This window comes from Spea bombifrons, chromosome 8 (assembly GCF_027358695.1).
Source record: "Spea bombifrons isolate aSpeBom1 chromosome 8, aSpeBom1.2.pri, whole genome shotgun sequence".
Taxonomy (NCBI): Eukaryota; Metazoa; Chordata; class Amphibia; order Anura; family Pelobatidae; genus Spea; species Spea bombifrons.
The window spans coordinates 20,832,056-20,859,588 of NC_071094.1; the positions used below are offsets into that span (position 1 = coordinate 20,832,056).

At 41.1% G+C, this 27,533-nt stretch overlaps 1 protein-coding gene across 1 annotated transcript; it reads right to left on the reverse strand.

The window, feature by feature from the left end:
- Nucleotides 1–187: 187 nt before the first annotated feature.
- On the reverse strand, nucleotides 188–27,125 carry ARL13A (ADP ribosylation factor like GTPase 13A). The gene is made up of 10 exons (XM_053474196.1): nucleotides 26,708–27,125; nucleotides 26,099–26,200; nucleotides 19,675–19,745; nucleotides 18,333–18,588; nucleotides 15,596–15,701; nucleotides 5,229–5,413; nucleotides 5,006–5,120; nucleotides 2,923–3,142; nucleotides 1,667–1,765; nucleotides 188–1,306 (listed from the first exon to the last, which is right to left on the reverse strand). The coding sequence occupies exons 1-10, from the start codon at nucleotides 26,743–26,745 to the stop codon at nucleotides 1,212–1,214; spliced, it is 1,287 nt and encodes a 428-aa protein (XP_053330171.1). The 5' UTR covers nucleotides 26,746–27,125; the 3' UTR covers nucleotides 188–1,211.
- Between the last annotated feature and the right edge of the window lie 408 nt (nucleotides 27,126–27,533).

Genomic DNA, 27,533 nt, shown 5'->3' on the forward strand with positions numbered 1-27,533 from the left:
ATTGAGGCTGATCTGTGCCAACTTTATTTTTTTTTAAAGGTGACAATTTTATTTGCAGCCAGTGCCATAGGGTAGGTATAAAAAAGCATAAACAAATATAGGCCACATATTCACATTCCCTAAACTTGAAGCGCACAGTTGAGGTTAATATATCATAGTAGTAAATAAAATTCACAATGGGGGAGGATTAATGTGTTGATTATAAAACTTGCCATTTATTAAAATATACACTGAATACCAAAATAACTAAACATCACAATAAATCACTAGGTGAACATTTGGAAAATGCACTTTTTAAAGTAAACATCAAATTAACCTAAAAAAGAATTATTAAAAGAAAACAAGAAAATCGCAATTATCTTCTAGCATTAGTTTGTACAACCCTGTGTGTTTGGCCAGCAAATGCTAAATAATGTGGTATGTTTTCACAATATTTCAGTTTAAATATATATATTTACTTATTACAATATTACATTATATATTTCTCTGTAGAATAAAGTTAAACACTGTCCACCACAAAAAAAATGTTCGCCCAAAAATGGAAAATGGGATTTTTTTTCCATAAATTAAAAAAAAATAATTAAGCTCACCTGCCACAAGGCAAGGCACACTCTCAATAGGGTGAGAGCCTACTCTCAACTCCTACATAGTGGGGACACAAAGCAGTTAATACTGCTACCAAAACCTTATTAATGTGTTGGGGGAGGTGCAATTAAACCTCCTACCAATTAACCCCTGGACCTGCATTGGTAAGATGGCATGGGACTGTTATTCCCCACGATCAGGCCTTGGCCAACTAGGACCAGGTATTATTAACACTTACCTAAAGCTTCATGGGTTCATTTTGTTGGTTATGCAGTTGACAATAATGACAAGATTCTGACTAGGCCTAAGAGCTCTCTATGGGCAATCGTCCAACTGTTCAATGTGCCGCTAACAAGAGTAATCTCTGATTTTTGCAGGAGGACTTGCATGCTTTAAAAGGTGCTATGTGCCAGGTATATAACATAGCCCAATTCTCAGTCGAAAGGATAGTGGCCAAGGAGGAGCATATTTTGTTAGTGGAAGCATTGGCTATGCCCTCTTTTGGTGTTCTGCAAAGAAAAGACTGCTACATTTTGTATATACCACATCATTTTTAACATTCACACAGCCTCTGGTTTGGAAGATGTCCTCTAAGAGCGTAATTGTGATATCATAAATATTGAATATCAGTTGTCAGCATTGACTTGGTTACTGCAAATTGTCTTCTCTCTTTGTTGCTCTTGTTTCTGTTTTAGGGCTTGCATAGCTCTTCTGTACAAATCTAGGAGACAAAAGAAGTTTAACCTAGTCACATCAAAACCATACATTTCTGCTTGATTCTTTTCACCTTTTTGTGTGAAGAGGTTCTTTGATTGATACCATTCAACTGGAGAAACATATTTAGTTTGTGCATGTATGTGCTAATAAACATGGAGTATAGTAATGTAGCTGTACACAATACCTTTTTAGTTTACAAGTGAATTAAAATATGAGATATGGCTACTAGGCTTCACATATTCACCACTCAATTAGTAAATCTGTTTCTGCTTCCTTTTCTATCGTACAGATATAATTTCTCACTATAATGTATTTTGCCTACTTAGTCCCTGCTCGTATCCCTTTAGTTGTTGGATCTTCTCACCAAATGTATTACTCATGTCTCCGGAACTGGTTCCAATCTCCTGTGACTTTATTTGGTTCTTCAAAATGGCTTTTCTCTTTTTCTTTCTCTTCCTTGATCCTGAATACAAAACCATTACTTTTTTTCAACTTATCATGAATGTTGTCATTTGGACAGCTTGTTTTGTGTCACTGTCAAGATTGCCACCAATTGACTTGTTTTTGCTATTAAAATATTTCACATATTTCTAACCAATGATACCATGCAGTTAAGTAAGTGATATAACAAATAATATAAAAATACAAAATTAAAAATATTGTGATTCAATTCAGCTGTGTATTCTAGCCTAGGTCAAAAGCTCTGGTGCACAGCTGCTTAATTTGCCAGTTACAAGGAAGAAATAAGATCTCCCCAACTTGCCCATTTACAGGATGTAAATGGCATTGCTTGCCTAAGACACAAAGCACAGGGATAAAGCATCATATGCTGACATTCAGCAGTGAGGTGATCACAAAGGGGGCCCTGCCTAAGGTCTAGGGCAGCACCCAAGGTAAATACACCACTGAGCCAATAGAGGTAGGTAGTAACAACCAGATGATGACGAACATGATCTCCACTGTTACTGTCACACCACTGTAGTGTTGAGGTGTGCATTCATACCTATTCCCATAGAGGTTCCAAGGACCTTAAGGTTTTGAGACTATGTCTCTATCTGCTCTGTCACCTGTGGCTCCTGACAATGTTTATTTGTATTTTGTGGTTCTTGAGACTGGTGATTTTCGTTGTGTAACTCTGTCACCAAACTGTGTGGCTTTATCTTCCTGTGCATAATTGCCCCTCCACTCAGTGACGTATGCTGGCCTAGGCCACCCCCCTGTTGCCAAACCATGGAGGCATATCACATATCCCGCTGCTTAAATATCCCATTACAGGTGAGATTTTTGATCTCCTCAACTGGCGCATTTACACTATAGAGGCTGTGAGGACTCAGCATAGCCCCTATAATCTGCATTAGAAGACTGTGTGGCTTTAAGACACATAGTGCAGGATATGAGGTCATATCCAGGCACTCTGTGTATAAAGGCAAGGTGCACCTTTTAAAGTACTGCAGACTCCGACGAGGAGGAGCGCTGCCCTAGGTTGATCCTAGTGTTGAAGGTAAATGCATCACTGTCTTCATTCCATCCTCCCTCTCAATAATTTAGTTTTCCTATGCAGGTTCACTCTTGGCAGGCATTGCTTCAGTTATCTCATCTGTATTTGCATGCTGTTCTTACCAGTGGGCCGGTTACTGTGCTGTGTCTCTGGCTGAATTACTGTTCTGTGTCCCATTAGATGGGTGTTTTGGGCTGCACCAGAAGGAGATAATTTTTGTCCGACTGCCCACTTATCCTCTTCATCCATCTCATCTTCATTATTCTTTGCTATCTGAGGCATAGTGGGCTCTTTCGCTCTTACCCTCTTTTTCTTTTTCAGTGTACGCAGATTGTTGCCTGTCTGGATAGACAGGATAGGATAAACATGATTATATTATAATTATACCATCAGGATAAAATATCTGGCACTAAACAATGAAGATGGTTACAGTTGTTTAGAGGTAAGGGGTAATACATAGTAAAAGATTTGTGTAAATATTTGAGTACATGGGTAGGTAAAGGCAGTTATTTAAATATCAAAGGTGGGTTAACCTATCTTCTATGTTTGTTTATATGAAAGACTTGGCAAGTACTGCAAATGTGTGGTGGTATGTTCTTTTTGTGGTAGTATTTCCTATTTTAATTAAACTCTCTTTATTTATCATGTTGATTCCCTTTAAGTATTTAAATGTTTCTATCATATTTGTTATGTCTTTCTTCCAGGCATAGGCGTAGGAACCCCTAAAAATCTGGGCGGATAGCATTTCTTCCCATCAGATACCTCTTTCCTCACTATCCCCTACCCCACTTTCTCCCCATCTCTTTTTTTTGCAAACACGTACAATAATATATAACTTGAAACACTGGTAAAAAAAATGTATGTTTAATACATTAAATATAGGAAGAAACAGCTAATCTTTGTAACAAAAACATTTTTTTATATATTGAAAAAATGGACCCTAGGCAAGTATTTCCTTGGGCCCCACTCACGTTCCCTAGCATGCAATCACTTGAGTGCAGATTAGGGGAAGACTGTGAGAGTCGGTCTTCTCCCCCATAATCATCCCGAGTCCCTTTGTCCCCTCATTCACTAAGCCACACCACCCTTTTCCTTACTCCCTGTAGTTCAGGTATAGATCAAATAAACACATGGAAAAAGCACGTGCCTGTATAGATCAACTGAATAACACATACAAACCCTGTATTTGCAGGCATACAGAAATAATGTATGGTGACATAGCAGAGCAGATATAGCACAGAACACACAAACCCAGCATTGCAGATATAGATCAACTGGGAATCACATGTAAACTCATCATTGAAGGTATAGATTAAAAAAAACCAAATTACAGGCATAGATCACAGGGTGCTTAACCCAAAGGCCAGCCTTGGCATCCGCATTACCAACATAGAACCTGACCAGCACCCAAATTACACACATAGGACATGCCATCTTTGTCCCCAAACAGCCCAGCATGAGTCAATTTTTCCCCAAAGAGCCTGCCCTGTGCCACCTTTGTCCCCTAAACATGATACCTGTGCCATCTTTATCCCATAAAAACCCTGCCTGTGCCATTTTGGTCCCCAAGGCTTAAACATCCTGCTGGTGCCATCGTTGCCTTTCCACAAATCAATTTTACATCTATGATACACACAAACACTTTTACAGTCACTAATTCACACTTTCATTCACCAAATGAATTTACACATTCATTAATGCATTCTCACAAATTAATTCTCACTCATTCGCACAACTCATACACACATTAATTCATTCTCTCTCACTCATTCTCCCTCTTTATTTATTTATTTCAATATTCTCACTATCTACCCTCTCCCCCCTTTGTAGTTCACTTACCTTGCAGAAATCCTACGGTGGGACCGCTGCTGCGGTGCACGCTGCTTCACTGCTGAGCGCCGGTATATGACTTCACATTCCAGCGCACAGTATGAAACACCGGCACTGCAACCAAGACAGAGGCCTCGCGGAGGAGAGTGAGGGGCACCGAGCGTTTGCTGAAAATATATTCATGAGCGACCGCTTGACGCCCCTCTCTCCTCTGCGTCAGCCATCACTGAAAAAAAACAACAAAAAAGATGGCCTTTCAATTGCCGATGCCATCAAACATGATATGGACAGTAAAAGTAGGTATGCAACGATTTAGAAATCTCTAAGGAGGCTTTGTGTCGAGGAATATACATTTAACTTTAATAGGCACTATACCTGTGTTAATATGTTTTGAATTGGTTTCAAAGGTCTCTTTTTTCCACCTGGGAATTCTTTATACTCCACAAGGTCTTTAATGTTGTCATGAGGCACATCCCAGTATGAAAGAACCCTGCAAAAAAGCACTATTGAAATCAGCAATTATTCCTCTGACAACCCTTGTACCTGACTCTGTGAGGTTTATGATTAGTAATATAAAATTATTGTAGCGGCGTCTCACCTATTATCTTGTGTCCTCCCTGATACTCTGAGGTGCAGGCTATCTTGCTGTTCTGCACAATCTTGTTGCACACGTAAACTCAATATGGGGTAGCTGAGGGCGACAGATCTGAGGACCCATCTGAGGCCCTTCAGTATTGCCCAATCATGTTCAGAGCAGAAATCAGCTGCCGCAGAGCAAGGTTCCTTAGGGATAAAAGCCATACAAAATGACACAGACAAATAAACAGAGCTATATGTTAAATGATATGGCAGAACTAAGAGGATAAGGAAAGAGGGTACAGTAATATCATATAATTTGTGGGTTTTGCACATAATGGGTCTTCTACTGTATACCCATGTGCAATTCTGTTGGATAAAAGACAATTTATAATGTTGCTCACATAAGAAACCTGAACATTGAAGTATGACTGGTAATGTATGAAGAAGAAAAAAAGAAAATAGTGGATGACAAATTATTTAGTTTATTCACCTGCCTTATCTCCCCCTGTCTCATAACCCTAAACTTCTCTTCAATGCCTTCAATTCCCTGATTCGCCCTATCATAACTACCCTTCCACTAACCCTACTGCCTCTGACTTTGCCACACACTTTGTGAGAAGAACTTACATGTAAACAAATGATACTGAACAATGATTAAGATACCTAACAATAAACTTAGAACGATAACTAAATGAAATAAGGAGAAATATTTCACTAGCTAGCTTTACTTCAGTAGGATGTATATGTTATTTTACCACAAATTAAAATGTGTGGAGATTGCTTTGATTGGTACAGTGTGCAACTCATTACCTCTTCCCCATTAAATAGATACCACCGTCACCATGGGAATTGCCAATCACACTGGATGAAGCTTAAGGTAAGCCCAGCATGACCAGCAATTGCCTTAATGAGCTGCTGAATTGTTTTATTCTGTTCTGCTCTTTACTTTATTCTCCACCCAGCACAGGGTTTAGTGGGGGATTGCTAATTTGTGTTGTTGGCTTCTAATTTTTGTTATGTGTGGGTGTACAGAATAGTGGTGAAAGAGAAAACAGAACAGATGAGAAAGCAAGAGAGAGTGGGGAGGGTTTATAGAAGAAGGAAACAGAGGGAGAGGAAGACAGGAGAAAAAAGATGGAGAGAATAAAGAAAGGGAATAGGAATAGAGGGGGGTAGAGTGTATGCATGTCAAGAGTTATTGCAACTGAGTTATCTTTAGTCAATTTGAAAGCTGAAGATTTGTCCAAATTGTACAAGCTTGCTGCTTTTAACTTTCACATTCGCTTATGGTTTACTATATAGACACCATTAAATTGTTACCCCTACAATGAAAGGAAGTACTGATCAAATTTCTAACACTTTACTGTTACTTTAGGTGACAAAGACATGGGAAACTGGACTGAAAGACGCTTCCTTTGGGGTATAATTGGAAATTATTCTAGCCTTGGTGCATGAATAATTACAATTTTAATAAAGACAGGAGGCAAGTATTTTGCATATCTTCCTTTACTTCCACCAGTAGCAGCAAAGAAAGAGTTAACAATATAAGTGGAAACAACCAATAGAAAAACAATACATAGGTGGTATATAAACCCCTAAACCATCCTCCTCTTCCTCTTTCGTCGCTGTGAACCGGACTGAAGAAACGTCCTCCAAACCGACTGGCAGCATAGAACCAACAAGAACGCCTCCAGAATCCTCCGTGAGCAGGTAACGCCGCACCGTATTCAGCTAACAGAGCCCAAACAGGTAGCCGAGTCGCTAATACGCGGAGTTAACATCACGCTGAAACAAAGAGAAAAACAAAACAGGACCAGATCCTTCCAAACACGGTAAATGACATCGAAACACAGTAAACGGGTACACCCGTATCAGAGTGAAAAGCGAGTAGACAAGCATTAAGCAAACATATCAGAAGCAAACCCAATCAACTTACCCAAAGATTCGGGAGGGACGGGAGGGAAAATACTCGCCTCCTGTCTTTATTAAAATTATAATTATTCATGCACCAAGGCTAGAAAAATTTCCAATTTTAAGGCAAGACAGGAGGCTTCCTATTTTGCATTTTTAACGCCTGAAATCAATGCCACTGCCGCGGAAGATACAGGGCAAAAATAAAACGCCCGGAAAGTGGAGGCCCGGGACCAATCCGCCGCCTTCAGAATGTCCTCCAAAGCTGCCCCGGCCCGAAGGGCGCACGATGTTGCTGCCCCTCGAACCGAATGGGCCCTAAAACCAGAATCCACACCAGCAAGAGAGAGAAGCCACCGAACCCAACGGGATAACGTAGGGGAAGAGACGGCCTTGAAAGGCTTAACGTAAGAGATGAGAAGATCTTCGGGTCCTCGAGGAAATAAGGGTAGGATATAGATGAAGAGAAAGTCTTAGTCCAGACCAGACCCTCCGGGGAAAAAGAGATGGCGTGAGCATCAAGAGCCTTAACGTCTGACACCTTGCGGAAGGATAAAAGACACAAAAGAAGGGTAAGTTTCGCCGATAATTGACGGAGAGAAAGGGAATCGTTGTCTGGCCAGGACCGCAGGAAATCCAGCACCATAGCAACATCCCACAGAGAACTATAGCGAGGTGCCGGAGGACGGGATAAACGAATGGCGCAGAGAAGGCGGCAGACCAAGGGAGCCCTACCGATTGGTTCACCCGAGACACCAACATGACTGCATGAAATGGCAGACCGGAAAACATTAATCGTGCGGTAAGATTTTCCCGAGGAAAACAAATCTGCCAAAAAATTGAGTACGTAGTCTAGAGGGGCTGAATGGGGATCCACTTGCCGTCCCAAACACCAAGCAGCCCAGACTCGCCAAGCTGGAGCCCAAGATTCGCGCAGCAGGGATTGATCTGCGTCCGATAGGCCCGAGCCTGATTGGAGTCCCCCGAAATCGCCCACGCTACCAGGAGGAGACGTCCTTCCTGAATGAGAGGGTGGACTTGGCCCTCCGGGCCCGACAGCAGAGTAGGAAAGGACGGGAGAGCCAGAGGGTCCCGGACAGATAACTGTAACAGGGCTGGAAACCACGGCTGCGCATGCCAGAGGAGGGTCACCAGAACCAGAGAGCCCCCGCTGCGGCACAGGTGATGGAGAACCCTCGGAATGAGGGCGAAAGGAAGAAACGCGTAAGCGTCCTGGACGTAAACAAGTCCAGTTGAAAAGGGCCTCTCCGATGTTGGAGATCCAGGAAGACCTGACTGTGGAGCCTCCAGTCGCTCGCGTCCCGCCAGTGCCTGGAGAACCAGTCCGCTAGGAGATTCTCGACGCCCGGGAGGTATTCCGCCTGCAGAGTGATATTTCGTGCAAGGCAGAAATCGAAGATGTCCTTCGTTACTTCCGTGAGGCGTTTGGATCGAGTGCCCCCCAAACGGTTGATATATCGCACTGCTGAAATGATGTCCATGTGCAGAAGGAGACAACAATCCGAACGGTCTTTGGCCAGGCTCCTGATCGCGAACGAACCCGCAATCAACTCCAGACAGTTGATATGGAGCGAGCGTTCCTCCGGAGACCAGCGACCTCCGGTCGCCTCTGAGCCAGAGGCTGCGCCCCAACCTAGTAAACTGGCGTTGGATTCGAGGATGAAATCCGGCTGAGAGCCGAAGATCGCTCGTCCGTTCCAAGCCTCCATGTGGCGTAGCCACCAAGAAGCTCCTGACGTACCTCTAGGGTTAGCTGGACCACCTGGTCATAAGAAGGAGTCTTCCTCAAGTGGTGAGCCTTGAGGCGCTGAAGAGCCTGATAGTGGAGAGGAGCGGGGAAGATCGCCTGAATGGAGGACGAGAGGAGACCTACCACCCGAGCTAGGAGACGGAGGGAGCAAGAATCCTGGCGAAGAAGAGCCCGAATTTCTTTCCAAATGGAGACTATTTTGGACCTCGGGAGTCGAAGCATGGCCGTCTGAGAGTCTATTTCGAAGCCCAAGAAGAGGATGCGTTGGCTCGGGACGAGTTCGGATTTGAGAGTATTGACGATGAAACTGAGATGGTGAAGGGTTTGAACTACAAAATCCGTCTGGGTGATCAGGGTCTCTCGGCAGCCTGAAAACCGCAAGATGTCGTCCAGGTAGACTATACACCTGACACCCCTGGATCAGAAAAAAACCATGACCGGCTTCAGGAGCTTTGTAAAGCACCAAGGGGCTGAACTGAGGCCGAAGGGAAGAGCCCTGAACTGCCAAACCTGCCTGCCCCAGCGAAATTGAAGATAACGCCTGTGATCTGGGTGTATCGGGACGGAGAGGTATGCGTCCGTGAAGTCCAACCTGGTGAACCAATCGCCTTCCGACATAAGGTCCCGAAGGAGATGGATGCCCTCCATCTTGAAATGGCGATAAACTACGAAGGCGTTGAGAGCCCGGAGATTGATCATGGGGCGGAAGTCTCCGGTGCGCTTGCGTACTAGGAAAATAGAACTGAGGAAACCAATGGGGCCTGAAGCCCGTTGAATGGCCCCTTTGTTGCGTAAGGCACGAAGCTCTGTTTCTATCAAAGCCTGGTCGGTCGAAGACCTGTTTGAGGGGCGAGGTCTGCGAAGCTGAAAGTGGGGGAGAGATGAGGTCTATCTGGAAACCCTGTACCGTTTGTAGGATCCACAGGTCTGACGAAATCCACACCCAGTTGTGGAAAAAAACAAGATTTACGACCCCCAACCCGTAGAGGGAAAAAAGGATAGGAAGCAATTGGACTTACCAAAACTGAAACGTCCTCTGGGGAATCCTTGAGCGCCTCTGCCTCTACTTCCTCCACGTGGGTTGAAGGTCCTCTGTTGGTATGGTGGTCTGTACGAGGACTGGGTCTGAGGGAAATTCCGGGAGCCTTGGGATGATGAACGGCTGGCGGCCCGGTCCCGCGGTCGTCCAGCCCTCCCAGAAAAACGGAGTATGCACAGTAAATAAAGAAGGTACTGTAGGACGGAAGGTAGCCGAAAGGATGAAAACCGAAAATTGGAGCAAGGAAGGGTACCAGGGACCAGGGAAAGGGCGAAGGGAGGGGGGGTAAAAGGGAGACCCGGGGAACGGGGAGAGACGAGGGAAACCCCCCCCAATGGACCGATAGGGTCCGGGGAGAAAACCCTATACAAACAGTACCAGAAAATATATATATGTATATAATAGAATTAATGCCAAACAATGTACAGTAGGATAAAATATTTTAATAAGAAACCATGAAAAATGAAGAGGACTGACCTGCAGCTACGGTGAGCAGCAAAGAAAGAGGAAGAGGAGGATGGTTTAGGGGTTTATTTACCACCTATGTATTGTTTTTCTATTGGTTGTTTCCACTTATATTGTTAACTCTTTCTTTGCTGCTACTGGTGGGAGTAAAGGAAGATATGCAAAAAAGGAAGCCTCCTGTCTTGCCTTAAAATTTCCTCCGGCAAATAAACCCTTCCTATACCACATGAGGGAAGGACAGAAAAATAGTTTTCATGTTTCCCATTTGGTCTTTCAAGAGCGCCTTAAAGCTTTGTTAAATGAATAACACCAACAAAGGGGTGATAATGAATATATATCTAGAAAAATCCAATTAGATATCCTGATTATGTCTCAAAAAGTGTGGATAATACACATCAGCTAGAAAAATCCAAAATAACAGTGAGAAAGAGAGATGAATATCTAGAGTTTACAAATCCATGCTATAATACAATTATGAAAAACGTAACCCCTTCATGACTAATAAGGTACCAGATACATCATTAGAAGGTGTCCCTATAGGATCAGTGACTTACCTGGTAAATCATGGGTAAAAATGTTCCCACGTCGCTACACTCATCGCAATCGTGGATGCACTGTACTGCTGTTTGTCCAGGAGTCTGGGCAGACCAGCAACAAAAAGACAAGAGTCCCCCAGGCATTGATCGCTCCTAGCGGAGTTATCATGCAGGCTTAACCATACCATAGGCAGGTTCATGGACAAAACCTTAGGTTCTCATAGGGACCAGCCCCAGCTCTCTCCTGTTGCATGATCGCTCGATGCCATAATCGCGTCATAGATGCAACAGAGGCATTTTAGAGGTTAATGCTTGTGTCTTTAGTCCTTACATGCTTTTTAGGACCAAATCACAGTTAATGTTCTCCTGTGGAGCACCACCCTTGAAAGAGCCAGTTCTTTCAGGTCAGTTGCAGTCAGTTAAGTCTCTGCAGCAATTCAAACTGCTGCAGAGCCAGTCAAGATCAGACTGAAGATGATCAGTTTACTCCTAACCAATAGTTGGTTCCCAGACACTAAAAACATATGCCCAAAAACCCAGGGAAGGAACTATGATGTGATATTTAAAAAATTCAATATCCTTAGGTGGGTGAGTGGGGTGTCCTTGAGGTCCTTGGGTGATGTGCTTTTGGGCATTATTTACTTCATGGGCATTATTTTGGTTTTTAAGTTTTTTTATTTTCCATAATTATTTTACTGCTTTGTGCCTTCCTGGTTCAACCGTTAAAACAAAAAGTTAAAACGCCTTTGCACTCTCATAATTTGGAGGTCTCTTGTGACAGTGTACCACTGCCACATCAGGAGATTTATTTCTGTGTTTTATTTCTTATTCCAGGCAGCCCAGTTTGAACCAGGTTGCAGTAAACCACCTACAAAGGTAAATAGGATGCCTTCAAGGAGTGCTTTTAAGGAATATATAGTCTTATGGGGATCCATTAAAATATAGGCCTCAAATGAGACATGGTCCATTTCTGAAAAACATGACTTACCCATGCATTTGGCATATTGCTGTACTCGGGAGGTGTTGCTGAATACAAATAACATAGGCGCTCAGAAAAAAAAAACATTTGAAACTGCAGTTTTGTGGATGTGGGAAATGCTGTCTTTTTATTAAGGTGTTGATATGGAATCAGCTGCTTTGGACACACTAATATGCCCCGAATCAAATGCTTTTTTTAAAAAAATATATAGTTTTGTGTGGTTAAATTGACATAGGCAGCATCTAACGTGCCTTAAAATGAGATATGGGCATAGCAAAATGATCCGTCAAAATTCCAAGTTGGAAACATGTAATGAGTATGTTCTAATTTTGACCCAGCAGCAACCGGAAAAATGCTATACCAATCCATGTGGTGAATTGCAGTGCTCAGGGGGTATTGCTAAATACAAGTTGGTTATGTATGGTTAAAGCAACCTACTGAAATACTTTGGTGCTCAAATGCCACTAGTAAAATACCTTGGATTCTCAACCTTCAAAAAACATAGACTTTTGTTAAGCAGTTTTTATTTTCTACCCCCAACTTCCAGCATTTCTCATTTTTAAAAAATCTACTTTGTAAACAGTGATGCGCATTATTCATATTTAACCATGTCACTTGATGAATGAGGTACAGTCATGTTAAAAACAAAGTACACCCTCTTTGAATTCTATGGTTTTATATATCAGGGCATAATATCAATCATCTGTTCCTTAGCAGGTCTAAAAATCAGGTAAATACAACCCCAGAGTCAACCATGAACTCCTCTGTATACCAAAGTATTCTAGAGTTAAATGCGAGGCCATTTGTCTGACATCTAGAGCTTGGCTGAAATTGGGTCATGCAACCGAACAATGATCCTAAGCACACCAGCAAAACAGAATGGCTGGAAAAGAATCAAGAATCAATGACCCAGTCAAAGTCCAGACCTCAACTTAATTGAAATGCCGTGGCAGACCTTAACAGAGCTGTGCTTAAACAAATGCCTACAAACCTCAATGAACTGAAGCAAAGTTGTAAAAAGGAGTGGGACAAAATTCCTCCACAATGAAGTAGTGATGGGAAGTTCGGATCATTAAAGTGAATGGGATCATTTCGACTCGTTCACTGAAATGATCCGATTCATGATCCGAATCTTCGGATCACTCAGTGTGACTCACAGGAGTTACTGTTTCCCAGTCCCTCTGTGCAGGCACACTAACGATTGGCCCCGCCCCTTTCATTAGTCGATGAACCCTCCTGCCTGCCTACTCGAGTGATGTCAATGAAGGCAGAGAGTAGTTCAAAGATTCGGATCTTACAGGGATCCGAATCCTACAGTGATCCGGATCTTACAGTAATCCGGATCACTGTAAGATCCGAATCTTTGAACGACACACTGCCTTCATTGGGATTCGAAACATTCAGAGAATATCACCATACTTTTATAAATAAATACATTAATAATCACTGCCCCCAGCATTTACATTCCCCTTTACCTCCAACTGCACCTTAAAGTTAACTTTATTAAATTAATTAAATTAACCCTTACCATTAAATTAACCCTTAATACCCCATCAACCATGACTGCCCCTAAAATTAACCCTTAACACCCCGTTAAGCATAACTGCCCCTAAATTAACCCTAAACACCCCGTTTAGCATAACTGCCCCTAAATTAACCCTAAACACCCCATTAAGCATAACTGCCCCTAAATTAACCCTAAACACCCCATCAACCATAATAAAGTTGGCAACAAATATATAAACATAATATAAATGAGAGGTTTTGGTTATATGAATTGGCCAAAGCATAATTAAGCTCACCCGCCACGTCAAGGCACACTCTCAATAGGGTGAGAACCTACTCTCACCTCCTACATAGTGGGCACACAAAGCAGTTTATACTGCTACCAAAACCTTATTAATGTGTTGGGGGAGGTACAATTAAACCTCCTCCCTATTAACCCCTGGACAGCAAGCTGCAACCAGACTAATGAGGAGCCAACAACCTCAAATATGTGCAAACAGGGAAAAGAAAAAAAGTCGGTGCGCTAAGCTAGTCACAGGCTCAAATAATACAAATGTATAATACGAGACCTACCAAACAGGTGTAAGCATGCTGCAAAAACTGTGTATTGGCTGTACAATGTATACAAAAAACAAAAACTGTCTGCTGCAGGTTAGGGAAGATGTGAATTCCTGGTAAATGCCCCTCCTCTGCCTTATTTGTCACCATTATATTATTGCTCTATCCACAAAATGTCTCCCTCATTTTAATTGAGATGCACATTACAATATTTGTGTTATAAATCATTAGGAAATAATCTGTAAGGACGTACCTGCCTCTCCGGCCCCGCTCCATGGCTGCTCCCACGACGCTTCCTCAGGCGGCTTCCCGGGCAGCAAGTACCACCGCTACCCGGTCGGCGTCTTCACCGCATGGCCGACCACGCGGTAAACGGGTACCACAGCGCCACCGTGTGGTCAAAAGTTAATATTGCACGTTACATTTGTAACATGCTTTTATAACCTTGGCTGACCTCTTAATGCAGGACACGCCTCCTCCTCTCCCTATTTAAACCCGGAATTCCTCTTCTGGATCACCCTTGGTTGGTGTATTTTGCTATTTGCTTGTGCATTGCTTGTGACTACTGCTCCGGTTTGACTTGGCTTGTTGACCTCGTTCCTGTCTCCTGATTCGGCTCCTGATTCCTGCTCACCTGGTATTGATTCGGCTTGTTGACCTCGTCTCTGGATTCTGATTTGGCTTATCCTGATTACCTGTCTGACCCGGTTGGTTCTCTGACTTTCTGGTTCCTGTTTGGCCTGGCTACCTCCGCCATCTGGGGTCCTGCCTCATCATACCATTACATAATCCTTCTTTTTTAGTGCTCCCTTCTTTTTAGTCCTTTTTATTTAACGTTTTATTACATTTGTTGTATTTATAGTGTTAATTTTAGTAAGCATAAAGGCTAAAGCTGTGGTTATGTTTTAGAGACATTGGTAGCAACTTAATGTGTATGTATTGAAAATGTCTCCCCTGTTAAGCACAAGATTAGTACCAACATATCCAGAGTACATCAAACATCAGATAATGCATATTAAGGGGGAATTGATACACATGAAATATATAACTGAAGCCAGCACCAAAAACCATCAAGAAGTTAAATGTTTATTTACTATTCCATTTTTAGCTATTCAGATTTCTTGCAAACCTTCCCTTCGATACATATTTTATTGAAATGTTTTTTAATTTTATGTAGGAAATTGGATTGTGTGCCAAGTAGGAAATTGTAATAGTATTTCTATGCTATAGCTGCATTGTGTTAGAAGACTACTTATGCATTCCTAATGCTAGAGATTATTTGCAACCAGGCCTGGACTGACCATTTGGCCTGATGGGCCTGTGGTTTATATAGCTGCATACTTACTCATACTTCTGCTCAATCTGAATATGCAATATGCATGGCTGCATGTTGTGAGAGCGTTATGAAGCCATACGATGACAGTTTTGATATACAGCACAATAGATTTTTTTTTTAATACTAATACTTAAGTGAAAAATCGAAAGAAAACATAACTTATATGTTGCATATTGTAAGGATTAGGATCAGCGGTGGTCTAGAATGTAACAGCCTCCTTTAAATTTAAATAATTTGAATACTTGTCCCTCCCATGTAAACAGACAAAAATATAAGCAGACATACAATTCTGCAGAGAGTCTTGTTCTCATTCACTAGAGGTTCCAGAGACAGCAACTCTATGATCTCACTGGGAACAAGTGAAGATGGTTTATCCTGTTTGTTAGCCAGTCTGAAACACAGAATCACATTAATTAGAATGTCGTATCATCAGAATAAAGAATAATAGTTTTATCATCTATAAAATAGTTCACAGCCAGTTTAAACACAAATGCTTTAGGTCAATCAGCCAAGTGTCACCGCTATATAAAAATGTTGTTTACTGTGTGAAGAAATACTCACTTGCATAATTTATAGCAAATTTCAAGATGCTGTTTTGTTATAACACAATGATATGTTTGCCACCTAGATGGGACAAGGTTCTCTACATATCATTTAATTTATATAATCTCTGTTTCACCTTGTGCACTGCAACTGACGAACAGTTTTATTTTGCAAAAAGGATGCAGAAAGACAAGGAGTGACTTGGTGAGGCATTTAAAGGCTGATAAAATAAAATATAACATAAGCAAGTATTATCAATAGGGTATTTTCTAGACTTGTGCCTTTGGATTTGTACAAATTGCATATTTACCAAAGTTTGGTAAATTCTGCAAATTCAGACAAAGCCCCCAAAACACGCCCAGACCCCTAAAACTCGGACGAAAACAAAGCACAAAGCTCAGAATTTTTGTGGGTCCACATTCACTCGCACTCTCACTCTCTCTCACGTTGTCTAAACATTTCCCTTTCTTTTCTGCTGACCACTTCTGCTTCATCTTCCGCATCTTTTCCCTTTTCTTCTCTATTCTATCTTCAATATTCAATGCTTAATCTGCTTGTTTCCACATCTTCAATCGTCAACGCTTAATCTTTTTTCCACATCTGCATTTCTGTGGACATAACCTGACTGCAACTTCCGCTAAAATGGTGGCCCTGTGGTGACGTCCTCCCCAATGCTCCAGTAAGGGAGCCATATTGCCCTCAGCTCACCTGTAGGCAAAATAAGGGTCCTTGCATTGATGCCCTCTCCCCCTATTGGGGGGACCCCGGGTCATGGGGTCTTGAGAAACTTCGCTCCCTGTCCATTTCCCCTTTAAATGTTTTTTTTTTTCCTGCGGGAATGCTTCCTGAGCAGCCTTGGCCGCATCCCGCAAAGGCAGGCTCCTGTTATGGCCATTCGGCCCATCTAGTCTGTCCATTTTTCCTGATCTAAGGGGTTTAAACCACTTTCAGTCTTTGGTCAGGTCCTATAGTTAGGAAAGCTGTAAGTTTATCCAATGTCTGTTTAAATTCCCTCACTGTTTTAGCCTCCACCATTTCTGCTGGGAGACTGTTCCATTTATCTACTCCCCCCTGGACTTCCTTACGTTACATCTAAGCCTTTGACCCTCTAGTTTTAGTCCATGACCTCTATAACATTGTTCATCCTTTCAAATAAGTTTGCCTCCTGTAACCTATGTTAAATCCCTTTAAGTATTTAAGTGTTTCTATTGCATCCCCCCATTCTCTTCTTAAGGACAAAAGTATTGGGATACCTGACGATTTTACCACCAGGGACCTTTAGAAATTAAATATGTAGTTGGCCCCCTTCTTTGCTGCTATAACAGATTCCATCCTTCTGGAATGGCTTTCCACAAGATTTTGGAGTGTTTCTGTGGGAATTTTTGCCCTTTGATCCAGTAGAGCATTTGTGAGGTCAGACACTGATATTCGACAAGAAGAATTAAGATTTCCCTTCACTGGAAGTAAGGAGCCTAGTCCAATCTCTCAAAAACAGCCATGATCCCTCAACTTTTCAATTGGCACAATGCAGTCAGAACACGTTTCCACTGCTCTAGCGGCGGCATGCTGTACACCACTTAATCTGACGCTTGGCATTGTACTTTGTGATGTAAGGCTTACATACAGCTTCTCGGCCATGGAAACCCATTCCATGAAGCTCCCGCTGCACGATTTTTGTGCTGATATTATTGCCATTAGAAGTTTGGAACTTTTTAGCTATGGAATCAGCAGAGCATTGGTTACACCATCCACCTCAGCACTCTGTGACTCTGTGACTTTATGTGGTCTTCCTCTTCGTGGCTGAGTTGCTGCTGTTCCTAAACACTTCCAGTTTCCAATAATACCACTTATAATTGACTGTGAGTAATCTAGTTTGCAATAAACTAATTGTAAAGGTGGCATCCTATCACGGTACCATGCTTGAATTCACTGTGCTTTTCAGAATGACCCATTTTTTCATACATGTTTGTAAATGCAGAATGCATGGCTAGGTGATTGATTTTATACCCCTATAGCAATGGGTTTGATTGAAACATCTAAATTCAACAATTAATAGGTGTATCCCAATACTTTTGTCCATATTGTGTACCTCAATTCTGTCAGATAATACAAAAAGAAAACGTGTAGTTTTTGGACATATGCAAAGAAAATATACCAGTAATGCAAATTAGAGAGGAGTAGAGGTAGCCAAAAAAGTACACAAAAAAGATGTGTGCAGAGGAAGAAATGTGTTAATAATTACAGTATATGTTAATACTACCATTGGCAGAGAGACATTAAAGAACAGAATGAGATGGATTAAAGTGGGGGTGCTAAAAGTTAGCAGAGTAGGTTGTCAAGGGTGCACATTTATCCAGGGGACATTAAATAACGTGAATTAATGCTAGTCGGGGAACAATGAGTACAGTGTGAGATTTTAATAGTGTAGGATAAATTGATTACAAAGCAAAAAGTTTATAGGTTTCATTCAGGGTCTTACATTAAAAGTGGTTTCCCAGCCACTTGAGGATGTCTTAGGACACTGGCAAGCACACTTTCCACTTCACGCATGTGTACAGTATCACTTGAATCCACCACAAAAACTAGTGCATGGGCCTGAGAGTAATGCAGCCTCCAGTATGCCCTAGTTTTTGGTCCGCCCGGAAGCTCAAGAAGAGTAAGGTTGAAACGATCCAGGCGTAGTTCAGTTCGGAGTGGATTGGTTGAAGAGGAAGAGGAAACTCGGCATGGAGGGACTTAGGAGAGAAGAACAGATTTAATGAAGAATAAAGAGTAAAAATACTGTGCTTTAAAGAAGGAAGAACTGAATACACTTTGGGCCCCATTTGGACATTTCCACTTGTGTTGAGTTATTTTGAGGGGACAGCAAATTTACACTGTTATACAGGCTGTAGACTCATTACTTTACATTGTAGCACATGAAAAGATATAATAAAATATTTACAAAAATGTGAGGGGTGTACTCACTTTTGTGAGATACTGTATGGTATCCTAGGCTGATCTGCTAGACAAACTCTTTATAGCATTATCATGCAGGCTTGTGGCAAACAACAGAAATACTAAATTGTGCCATAATAAGAATTTTAAAAACTAACTGACATCATCATAGCTTTTTACAAACAAACCTTTAAAAAAAAAAATTTCTTTAGTTAAACATCGCATTGCAGGATACACTTTTATATTTAATGCCCTATGGAAAATTCCATGGGAGCTTCCTGTTTATTTTTTTGCCCATTCCCTCATATGACAACACCCCAGTATGTGATTACAAGGTTACGTTTCTATTGAAATAAATGGTTGCAACAAAGGTTGGCACAGTTTCGGTTTGTTGACCATTTAGGAAGGCTGTATGAATACATGTGATCGAGAACTAAGCCCAAAGCAGAGGTTCATAAAATAGCATGTGTTTAGATTTCCGAAATCTTATCTACACTAAGTGATAACTGGGCAATTATAATTATGTGTGCCAACAAAGCAACTTCTTTTCTATTCACCACTACATTATCTGTCAACCATTATTCCAATTCTACATTTTTAAATAATACTTTATGGAAACATGACACAAATTATATTAAATTTGCACTGACTGTATATGTAATTTTAAGTGATGTTGACTTAGTTGCTGAATGTAGGCCTCATCTTAGATGCATCTTTCATCGAAATTAATAGAGTAATTTGTGCCTGTTTATTAAATTTAACATATACAGATCCATCCCAGTCAACTTGTTTTGAAATTGTCTTTTTAAAATAGATATTGTAATTAATCTCATGTTTACCTTTTGGTGCCTCATAAATCTGTAATCACATATTAATGTCCTTACCTCTCTGAATGACTCTAATGACTGAGCTTTTTCCAGTATTCTCCAGCCCTAAGAACAGAATGGTTACCTGCCTACCAGCAAAAGAAAGGTACATTTTAGAAATATTTAAATAAATGTCTGCATGCTCAGTTAGCTAAATAGAAAGACAGCAATAGATAACAGTGTCACATTGTGATATGTATCACACAATTAATTTGTGAAAGAGCAAGAACAACCTAAACCCCCCTAGATGTAAATCATGCAAACATAGAATGTGTTGTCTGATAAGGACCAGTTGGGCCATCTAGTCCAAATTCCGAGTGCTTTCATTAGTCCCTAGCCTTATTTAATCTAGGATATAGATACAGATCAATATGAGTATCATTGCTTATGGTTGAAGGAACTTGGCTGGGTATTTTTATACAGTTTGTAGAAGTTTTGTGTAGAAACAAAATGGAGGAAATGGTAGCACAAGGCAGCACAAAAGGACAGACACTGAGATGCCCTCAGATTGTCCATAGGCAGGGAGGTGAACGGGCCCACCATGTGGGAATTTCTTGCCTCCTGTATGCCAAGTTAGACACCTTAACTGTATCTTTTTCATTGTTACCCTTATCTGCCTCTGTAGCTGCCTGGTCAACTGCACCATCTGCTACCTTTTCTTCGGTCTCCTTATTACTTTTCCCGGCCACCCCATCACCTGTGCAGGGCTTACCTTTACTACTAACTTTTCACTGTGAAGCTGCTGACCTGCAGCTGTCTCAAACTGGTGCTGGCCTTGTCTGTGACCCACTAGGCCCAGCTAATGAAGCTTCACATGTTTGCCATAGCTCATGAAAACTGGCAAACTAAGCAAAAGAAATGTGTATGACTGTAACCCCTACCCCTCTTTACATCCTGTCATGAATGAGCGCTGTTCTGGCGTGTCCTCATGGCATCAGTATTCCCCAGCACATTCCCCTAGCTCACAAATAAGGTGGACTACTGGCATTACCAGTTTGATTTTCACATCGACTTCACACTAATCAGATCAGACTGGCTGCTATATCAAACAGTAGGCGGATTGTTGTAACCATGCACCAGACAAAATGGCAAGCAAAATGCGTAGTGCATGCTGACGACATTGGAGGAGTTAGGATAGCGGAAGTGTACCAGAGAACCGATACAGTGTTTCTTCGTGGTAGCGCTGATGTGAAACAAACAGCCAGGACATAAAAACAAAGGTGTTAGACATTAATGGCTGTGTGTTGAGTTATTTTGAGGGGACAGCAAATTTACACTGTTATACAGGCTGTACACTCACTGCTTTACATTGTAGCAGAGTGACATTTCTTCAGTGTTATCACATGAAAAGATATAATAAAATATTTACAAAAGTGTGAGGGGTGTACTCACTTTTGTTAGATACTGTATATTTATTATTAATTTCTTGGGTACGCAGACATGTTTTTGTTTGTGATTATTTTTATGACATTTGGGGAGTTTGTTCTTGTGTTTTTTGCAGCTCTAATCCACTAGAATATATTGATTATAGAAAATTTTGCTGTACTTATTGTGATTTTGGATTGTTGCATTCCCCTAGCTGCCGATCCCCCTGTGGGGCAGCCTTGGGCATTCTGCCCCGGCTCCTGTGGCTCCCAGCTACTGAGCTCTGGGTAAATGACATCCACTGTGCACCTCATCTTCAGAGCTGATGCAGCCACCATCACTCCTTTTCTCTGCACCACATCTTCCTACAAGTCTCATATCTTCCTCCAGTAATGACGGCCTCTTCTGCGAACCATTTGCTTCTTCTCCATGCACCCGTGTGACCACCTCAGGGCTCAAACAGACTGGCGGCCTGGTCCTCTGTGCTCTGGGTAGTGGCAGGAGGATTATCCACAGTTTGTTGTTAATTATCCACAGTGGCTGTTAATTGCACAATTGATTCCTAATCCATAGGGTTCCATGTTCCATGCCTGAGGCCCTAATCTAGGAGATCAGGCTCTCTAGCCCTTCATCTGCCATGAATGTTAAAAGATGGCCCAAAGCTGTCACCTCACTGCAGTTTTCTGTGAAAAAGGGAGCACAGACAGCCATGCTCTCCTTTTCAATAGCCCTGTTGGACCACCCCTTAAGGTTCATCCCCTCCCTGTCTCCACTACATGGAGTGAACTGTCATGCTGCACCTTCGCTTACTCATGGCCCTTGGGGCTCTCTGCACTGCAATATTTTGATCCTGCAAATGAGGTTACTATAAGACTTGGTTGCCGGCCAACTCTTCATGTTCATCTTCGTGGGGGAAAAAATCCTCGTATTCCATACGAGCAACTCTATCGGTCGCCTGCAGGGGCCACTTCTGCCATCAACCAATGAAATGCACCTGTACTTCACTGGTTTATGGCAGACGAGCCCCCTGCTGGCGACCAATAGAATCGCTCATACAGACTTTTAAAATCCTGGTGCCGCAACTTGCCCACTGGTCTCCCCGCTCCAAGAGTTAAAGGTCTGTACTAACGACCAATAGAGCCACTCGCACAAACCTTTAACTCTTGGAGCGGGGAGACCATGGTCTCCCTAGACCAAGTTCCGCCATCAGGAGTTAAAGGGCCGTGCGAGTGAGTCTATTGGTTGCCTGCAGGGGCCTCCTCTGGCAGCAACCAATCGTATGTTCGGTATTCAGGCTGAACAACGAAAACACACGCTTCGTGTTCCTTTTCATGTTCGCCTGAATATGAATGCACAAGTTTAGTTACTATTCACGTTGATGCTTGTATAAAATGACAAACCTGTTTCATATAGATCCAGGTAAATGACTCCTACACAACACAGGCTATGTCATAGCCTTGTCGTAGGCTATGACAAGTTCCATCAATACATCTTTGGTAGATCTGCAACAATTGAGACAGATCACAATCCACAATAAAAAAGCTGAAACAATATACAGGTTGTTTATGTACCTGGAAAGACATTCCAGTGGCTTTCTAGAACACTCCAATCAGGTCAAAATGGAAAGAAATCAGTAAGTGATGCAAAGGTTTAGTGAAATAAGACCAGCAACAGAAAGGGATACTCCATGCATAAGGCAAGGATGACTATGTAGAAAAAGTAGCACACTCTAGTTATTTGAAGCTATTTTGGAACGTACAAAGAGAGCCATCTCTAATGAATAAAATGTTGTTTATAAAAACATTATAATTGCATTAGAAATCAAAAAAGGATATACTAGGGAAAACAGATATTAGTAATTTTTGGAATAGCTTTGTGTAAGAGGCATGCTTGAGATCGTCTACATTTGCCAGGAATTATTTCTCATGTTGAAGATGTGGTGAACGATTGTGAGCCCTGTTAATAAAATCAAAGGGCAAATCAAAAAAGAGCAGATGAGCACCTTGAAAGGGCATGGCAAAGAATTGCATCAGATTTGTTTAAATGGAATCAACACAGCTTCCTCATAGTTGTTGATCCCTATAGCCAGTATTTTGTAATTGTTCAGCTCAGAGATGCAAAAGTCATTCCTGTATTGAAGTCTATACTAGCCAGTCATGGCATATATGATGAATTTATCTCAAGTGGGCCACAGTGTGGATTAGTGAAATTCAACCATTGTTCAAAAGAGTGGTCTTTGATAGACAAAGTGGGTACTGGGTTGGTGGTAGTGTCTGTGTAGGGATACAAGCTGACACCTTAGGCTGTTCATGGATGACTGCTACAGCCTTAGCTCTGTGCTTGGGCACCTTCTGCCTTAAAGGTTCAACAGATAGACTAGGGCTGGCAAGACAGACAAGGGCAGAATTTGAGATGGGAACTGGAGACTGCATAGAAATCAGGGTCAGGCTAGACCAGCCAAGGCCATACATGGATCACAGCACTGAACAGAATGATAAAGCAAGGGATATTCCAAGTCCATGCCAAGGCTGAATACCAAGTAAACAGGAGCAAAGCAGAGTCAAGGTGCAAGCCGGGGTAAATATCCAAAAGGATGCAATGCGGTACCAAAAGGAACAGGACAAAACACAAAAAGTCAGATCCAAGTAAAGGGTCAAGAACCAGTTAAATAATATGAAAACTGTAACCAGCAATTCAGGGCAAGATCAATGCTTCAGCAAGGGAAACTGGGAGGAAGACGGGTATAAAAAAGGCCCATTGGCTAGAGGTGTGCCCTTAAAAAGGATGACAGAAGACATGGGGAGACAGGAATGACGTGATCACAGAGCCCTCTAGTAGAAACATAGGCAGGAGAATAATCTCCCATGTTCAGGGAAGCTAGTTCTCATCCAGAGGTCCCTGACAGTAGCCCCTATTATTCACAAGCAAATGGTCTTGTATGTACAGATTGCAAAAATACATACTAAAAAGTATATTATTGAGATTTTTAATCTACTATAATACACCAATACATGGAATGGTATCACTAGCACAGGCGTTAATCGGCTGTTATTTGAAATTGGTTTTGGCTTTAATTTATGTACAAATTGCCACCAAAGTGCAGAATTCCATTGTAATGTGTCAGAATATGATTTCTTTTAAAACCAAACAGGAATTCTTCTATGGTCATGAAGCTAAACCAGTAAGGCCACTTGCAGCTGGAGATAATGCAAGGATGCAAAATCCAGATGGAAGTTGGGAAGATGCTGTAGTTGATAAGTGATGCTCAATGCTCCATGCTCAATATCTAGTGCATAAAGTGAATTGCAAAGAAAAATAAACAAACACATGAAACAAATGTCTTGAAAAACAACTATTACCCCCCTGAATCATGCTTAAACGTGTAAAGAAAGATGCCCCTTTTCCTCCCGAGGAAGCCACAAGGTACTTGACAGCTGTTGTCTTCTATGGAACTCAAAATAGGATATATCAAGTTCAGTGACATGAAAAGGTCTGTACACTTAATGATCAAAAGTACTGTATAAGGACACTTGAACATCACAACTATAAGAGACAATGTTGGACATGCCATTCCAAAACCATGAGCAGTAGCAATAAAAGCCTCCCCTCTTCTGGGATGTTTTTTTTGTGTCTGTGGTAATATTTGCTCATTCAGCCAAAAGAGCATTTGTGAGGTCCGGCAATGATGTTGGAAGAGAAGGTTTGGGTCTCAATCCTCATTCCATTTCATCCCAATGTTGTTTAATAGAGTTAAGGTCAGGGCTCTGGGCAGGCCACTTAAGTTCCTTGACATCAAACCATGTCTTTATGAACTTTGCTATGTGTGTAGAGACACAGTCACGCTGGAAAAGGAAAGGGCCTTTTCTTAAACCCGTGCCACAAAGTCGGAAGCATATAATTCTCTAAAATGTGTTTCTATGCTGTAACATTAACAATATATTTTACCAGAACTATGTCGCTTAGCCCCAGACCCCAAACAGCCTCAGACCATTGTCCCTTCTGAAATACATTTTACAGTAGGCATTATGCATTCCTGTTGCTAGTGTTCTCTGGCATCTGCCAAATCCAAGTTCGCCCATCAGACTTCCAGTGTAAAGTGTGATTCATCGCAACAGAAAACACATTTCCACTTCTCCAAATGACGCTTGGCATTGCGCATAGTGATCTTTAGTTTGTGTGCAGCTGCTCAACCATGGAGACACGTTTCATAAAGCTCTTGGCGGACAGTGCTTTTGCAGATGTTGCTTCCTGCGGCAGTTGCAAACTCTGTAGTAAGTGAATTTTACGTCCTACGCTGACATTAATTGAACTGCTTTGTGGCAAAGGTGGCATCCTATGACAGTGCCATGTTTAAAGTCACTGAGCTCTTTACTACAACCCATTCTACTGCCTAAAATTGTCTATTGAGATGGCTATGGCTGCCTTGATATTATACACCACTTAGCAATTGGTGTGGCTGAACCTAAACCCAATATTAGGAGTGTATATGTACTTTTGGTCATATAGTGTATGATTTAGAGCAGAGGCTTTCTAAGGGAGAATTTAGCTCTGGAAACACATGCTTGTGGCACATTGCTGTTAATCCTGTTCCTATTACAGACCATATATGTGTATGAAAACAAATTATATGATTGTTTGTTAACTTAAATAAAAATAAAAATACATGTTTCAACTTGTACAGTTAAAATCACTCTCACCTGATTGTGGGGGTACCTTTGTTGCTAAAAGCTCGATGACCCGAGAGGTCATTCTACAGCCAATTTACCTGATTTCTGTGGATGTGATCACTTTTACAGCCAATCACATGTACAGTTAATGATGAGAAAGGCAATACTTGTAAGCACTGCCTTTGTCTCTGTTCTCTGCCTCTTCTGGCAGCAACTAATCTAACTACATTGCGGGGGTTAAATTCCATTCAAAACAACAACAAAAAAACTATTTACCATATATTAATCTACACATTTAGTTATTTTTTTAAAATAGTTCATATATGTATTGTCTAAAAATAGAAAAATATTGATGATTACAGTTTATATTTTATAAGCTTGTTTACTTGAGTTCAGCCGCTGTGTCTTACCTTATGGGTTCTTGGTTTATCTTTACCCAGCGCCAGCAGTGTGATAAGAGATGGAACATTGCCCTGTATCTGCTGAAAGATGGATTTTTCCTGTAGGTATATCTTTGAGATTGATATTAAAGTAACTACAGAGTTGTGTATTTTTGGGGTTACAGCGCTAAGAGAGAAACAAAATTAAATGTGGAATAGAAGGGGCAAAATTAGAAGTTGTAGACTTGGAGACTAAATAGTGATGTGAGATTACAAAACACACACACACACACACATATATATATATATATATATATACATATATATATATATATATATATATATATATATATATACACACATAAAGTCACAGAATAGGCAAAGAATAGTCCTATTATATTTTGAAGCATGCAGAAAGTACAACACACACACATATATACTGTATGTATTTGTATATAGTAACAAAACATTGATATATATTTAAGGCTAAAATGTACTTTTTACATTTAGTGGTTAACAATTACATGCAAACAGGTAATACATAAACACAAGTAATCATAAAAGATTCTGTCAATCAAATACTGTATCTCATTAAATGGATAGTTTAATATGAAGACAAACATTAAACATATAACTCACAGTGAGTTAGTTCCTGTTGTCGACACTGCTCTCTCCATGGCATCATCTGCTAATCCAAAATCCAGACTAATTGCCTTTGAGAGAAACTAATCCCAGGCAAGGAGGAGGAGAAGGGTCTTTAGTAGATTGGAAGATCTGTTTGTGGCTTTATTACCCAAGAACCTAAAGACTGACCTAATTATCTGAACAGATAAAGTCTAGAATGTCTATAAAGATGCACATTGACATAAAGAAGACACATGTGTGTTCATATATACCAGTTCATATTTAAGTTAATCAGCGATATTAGGAAACTGCTGATACATAGGAAATATCCAAGTAATAGATAGTGAATTCAGCCCAGACAGCTACTTCACCATCCATTCCAGAAATGTGCTGAATGCTATAAAAAACATGGAGCAACCAATGAGCAGGCAAAATCAATATATAAACACATTTAAAAAAATGAACAAAGTGATTAAAATAGCAACACAAAATAAACACACCTTTTATGGTATACATAACTAACCACACTCCTTTACTTCTGGGTGTCTTGAACCAAAAATCACTTTTAAGAGGGCACATTCAAAAGCCAATACATATTAACCCCTTAATGACAAAGCCCGTATATGTACGGGCTCATAATACATTGTTTTCAATGGGTTTAGGGACCGCCCATTGTCCTTAAGGGGTTAAACTAACATACTGTAATACTGTGTATTTACAAAAATGGGTTTAAAGTAATAAATGTACTCACAAACACCAAGAGTAAGAAAGTCAAATGCTCAGTCTTTTTTGCCCACAAAAAAGAGCACAATATGGTATGGCTTTTTTGAGTGCCTTTATC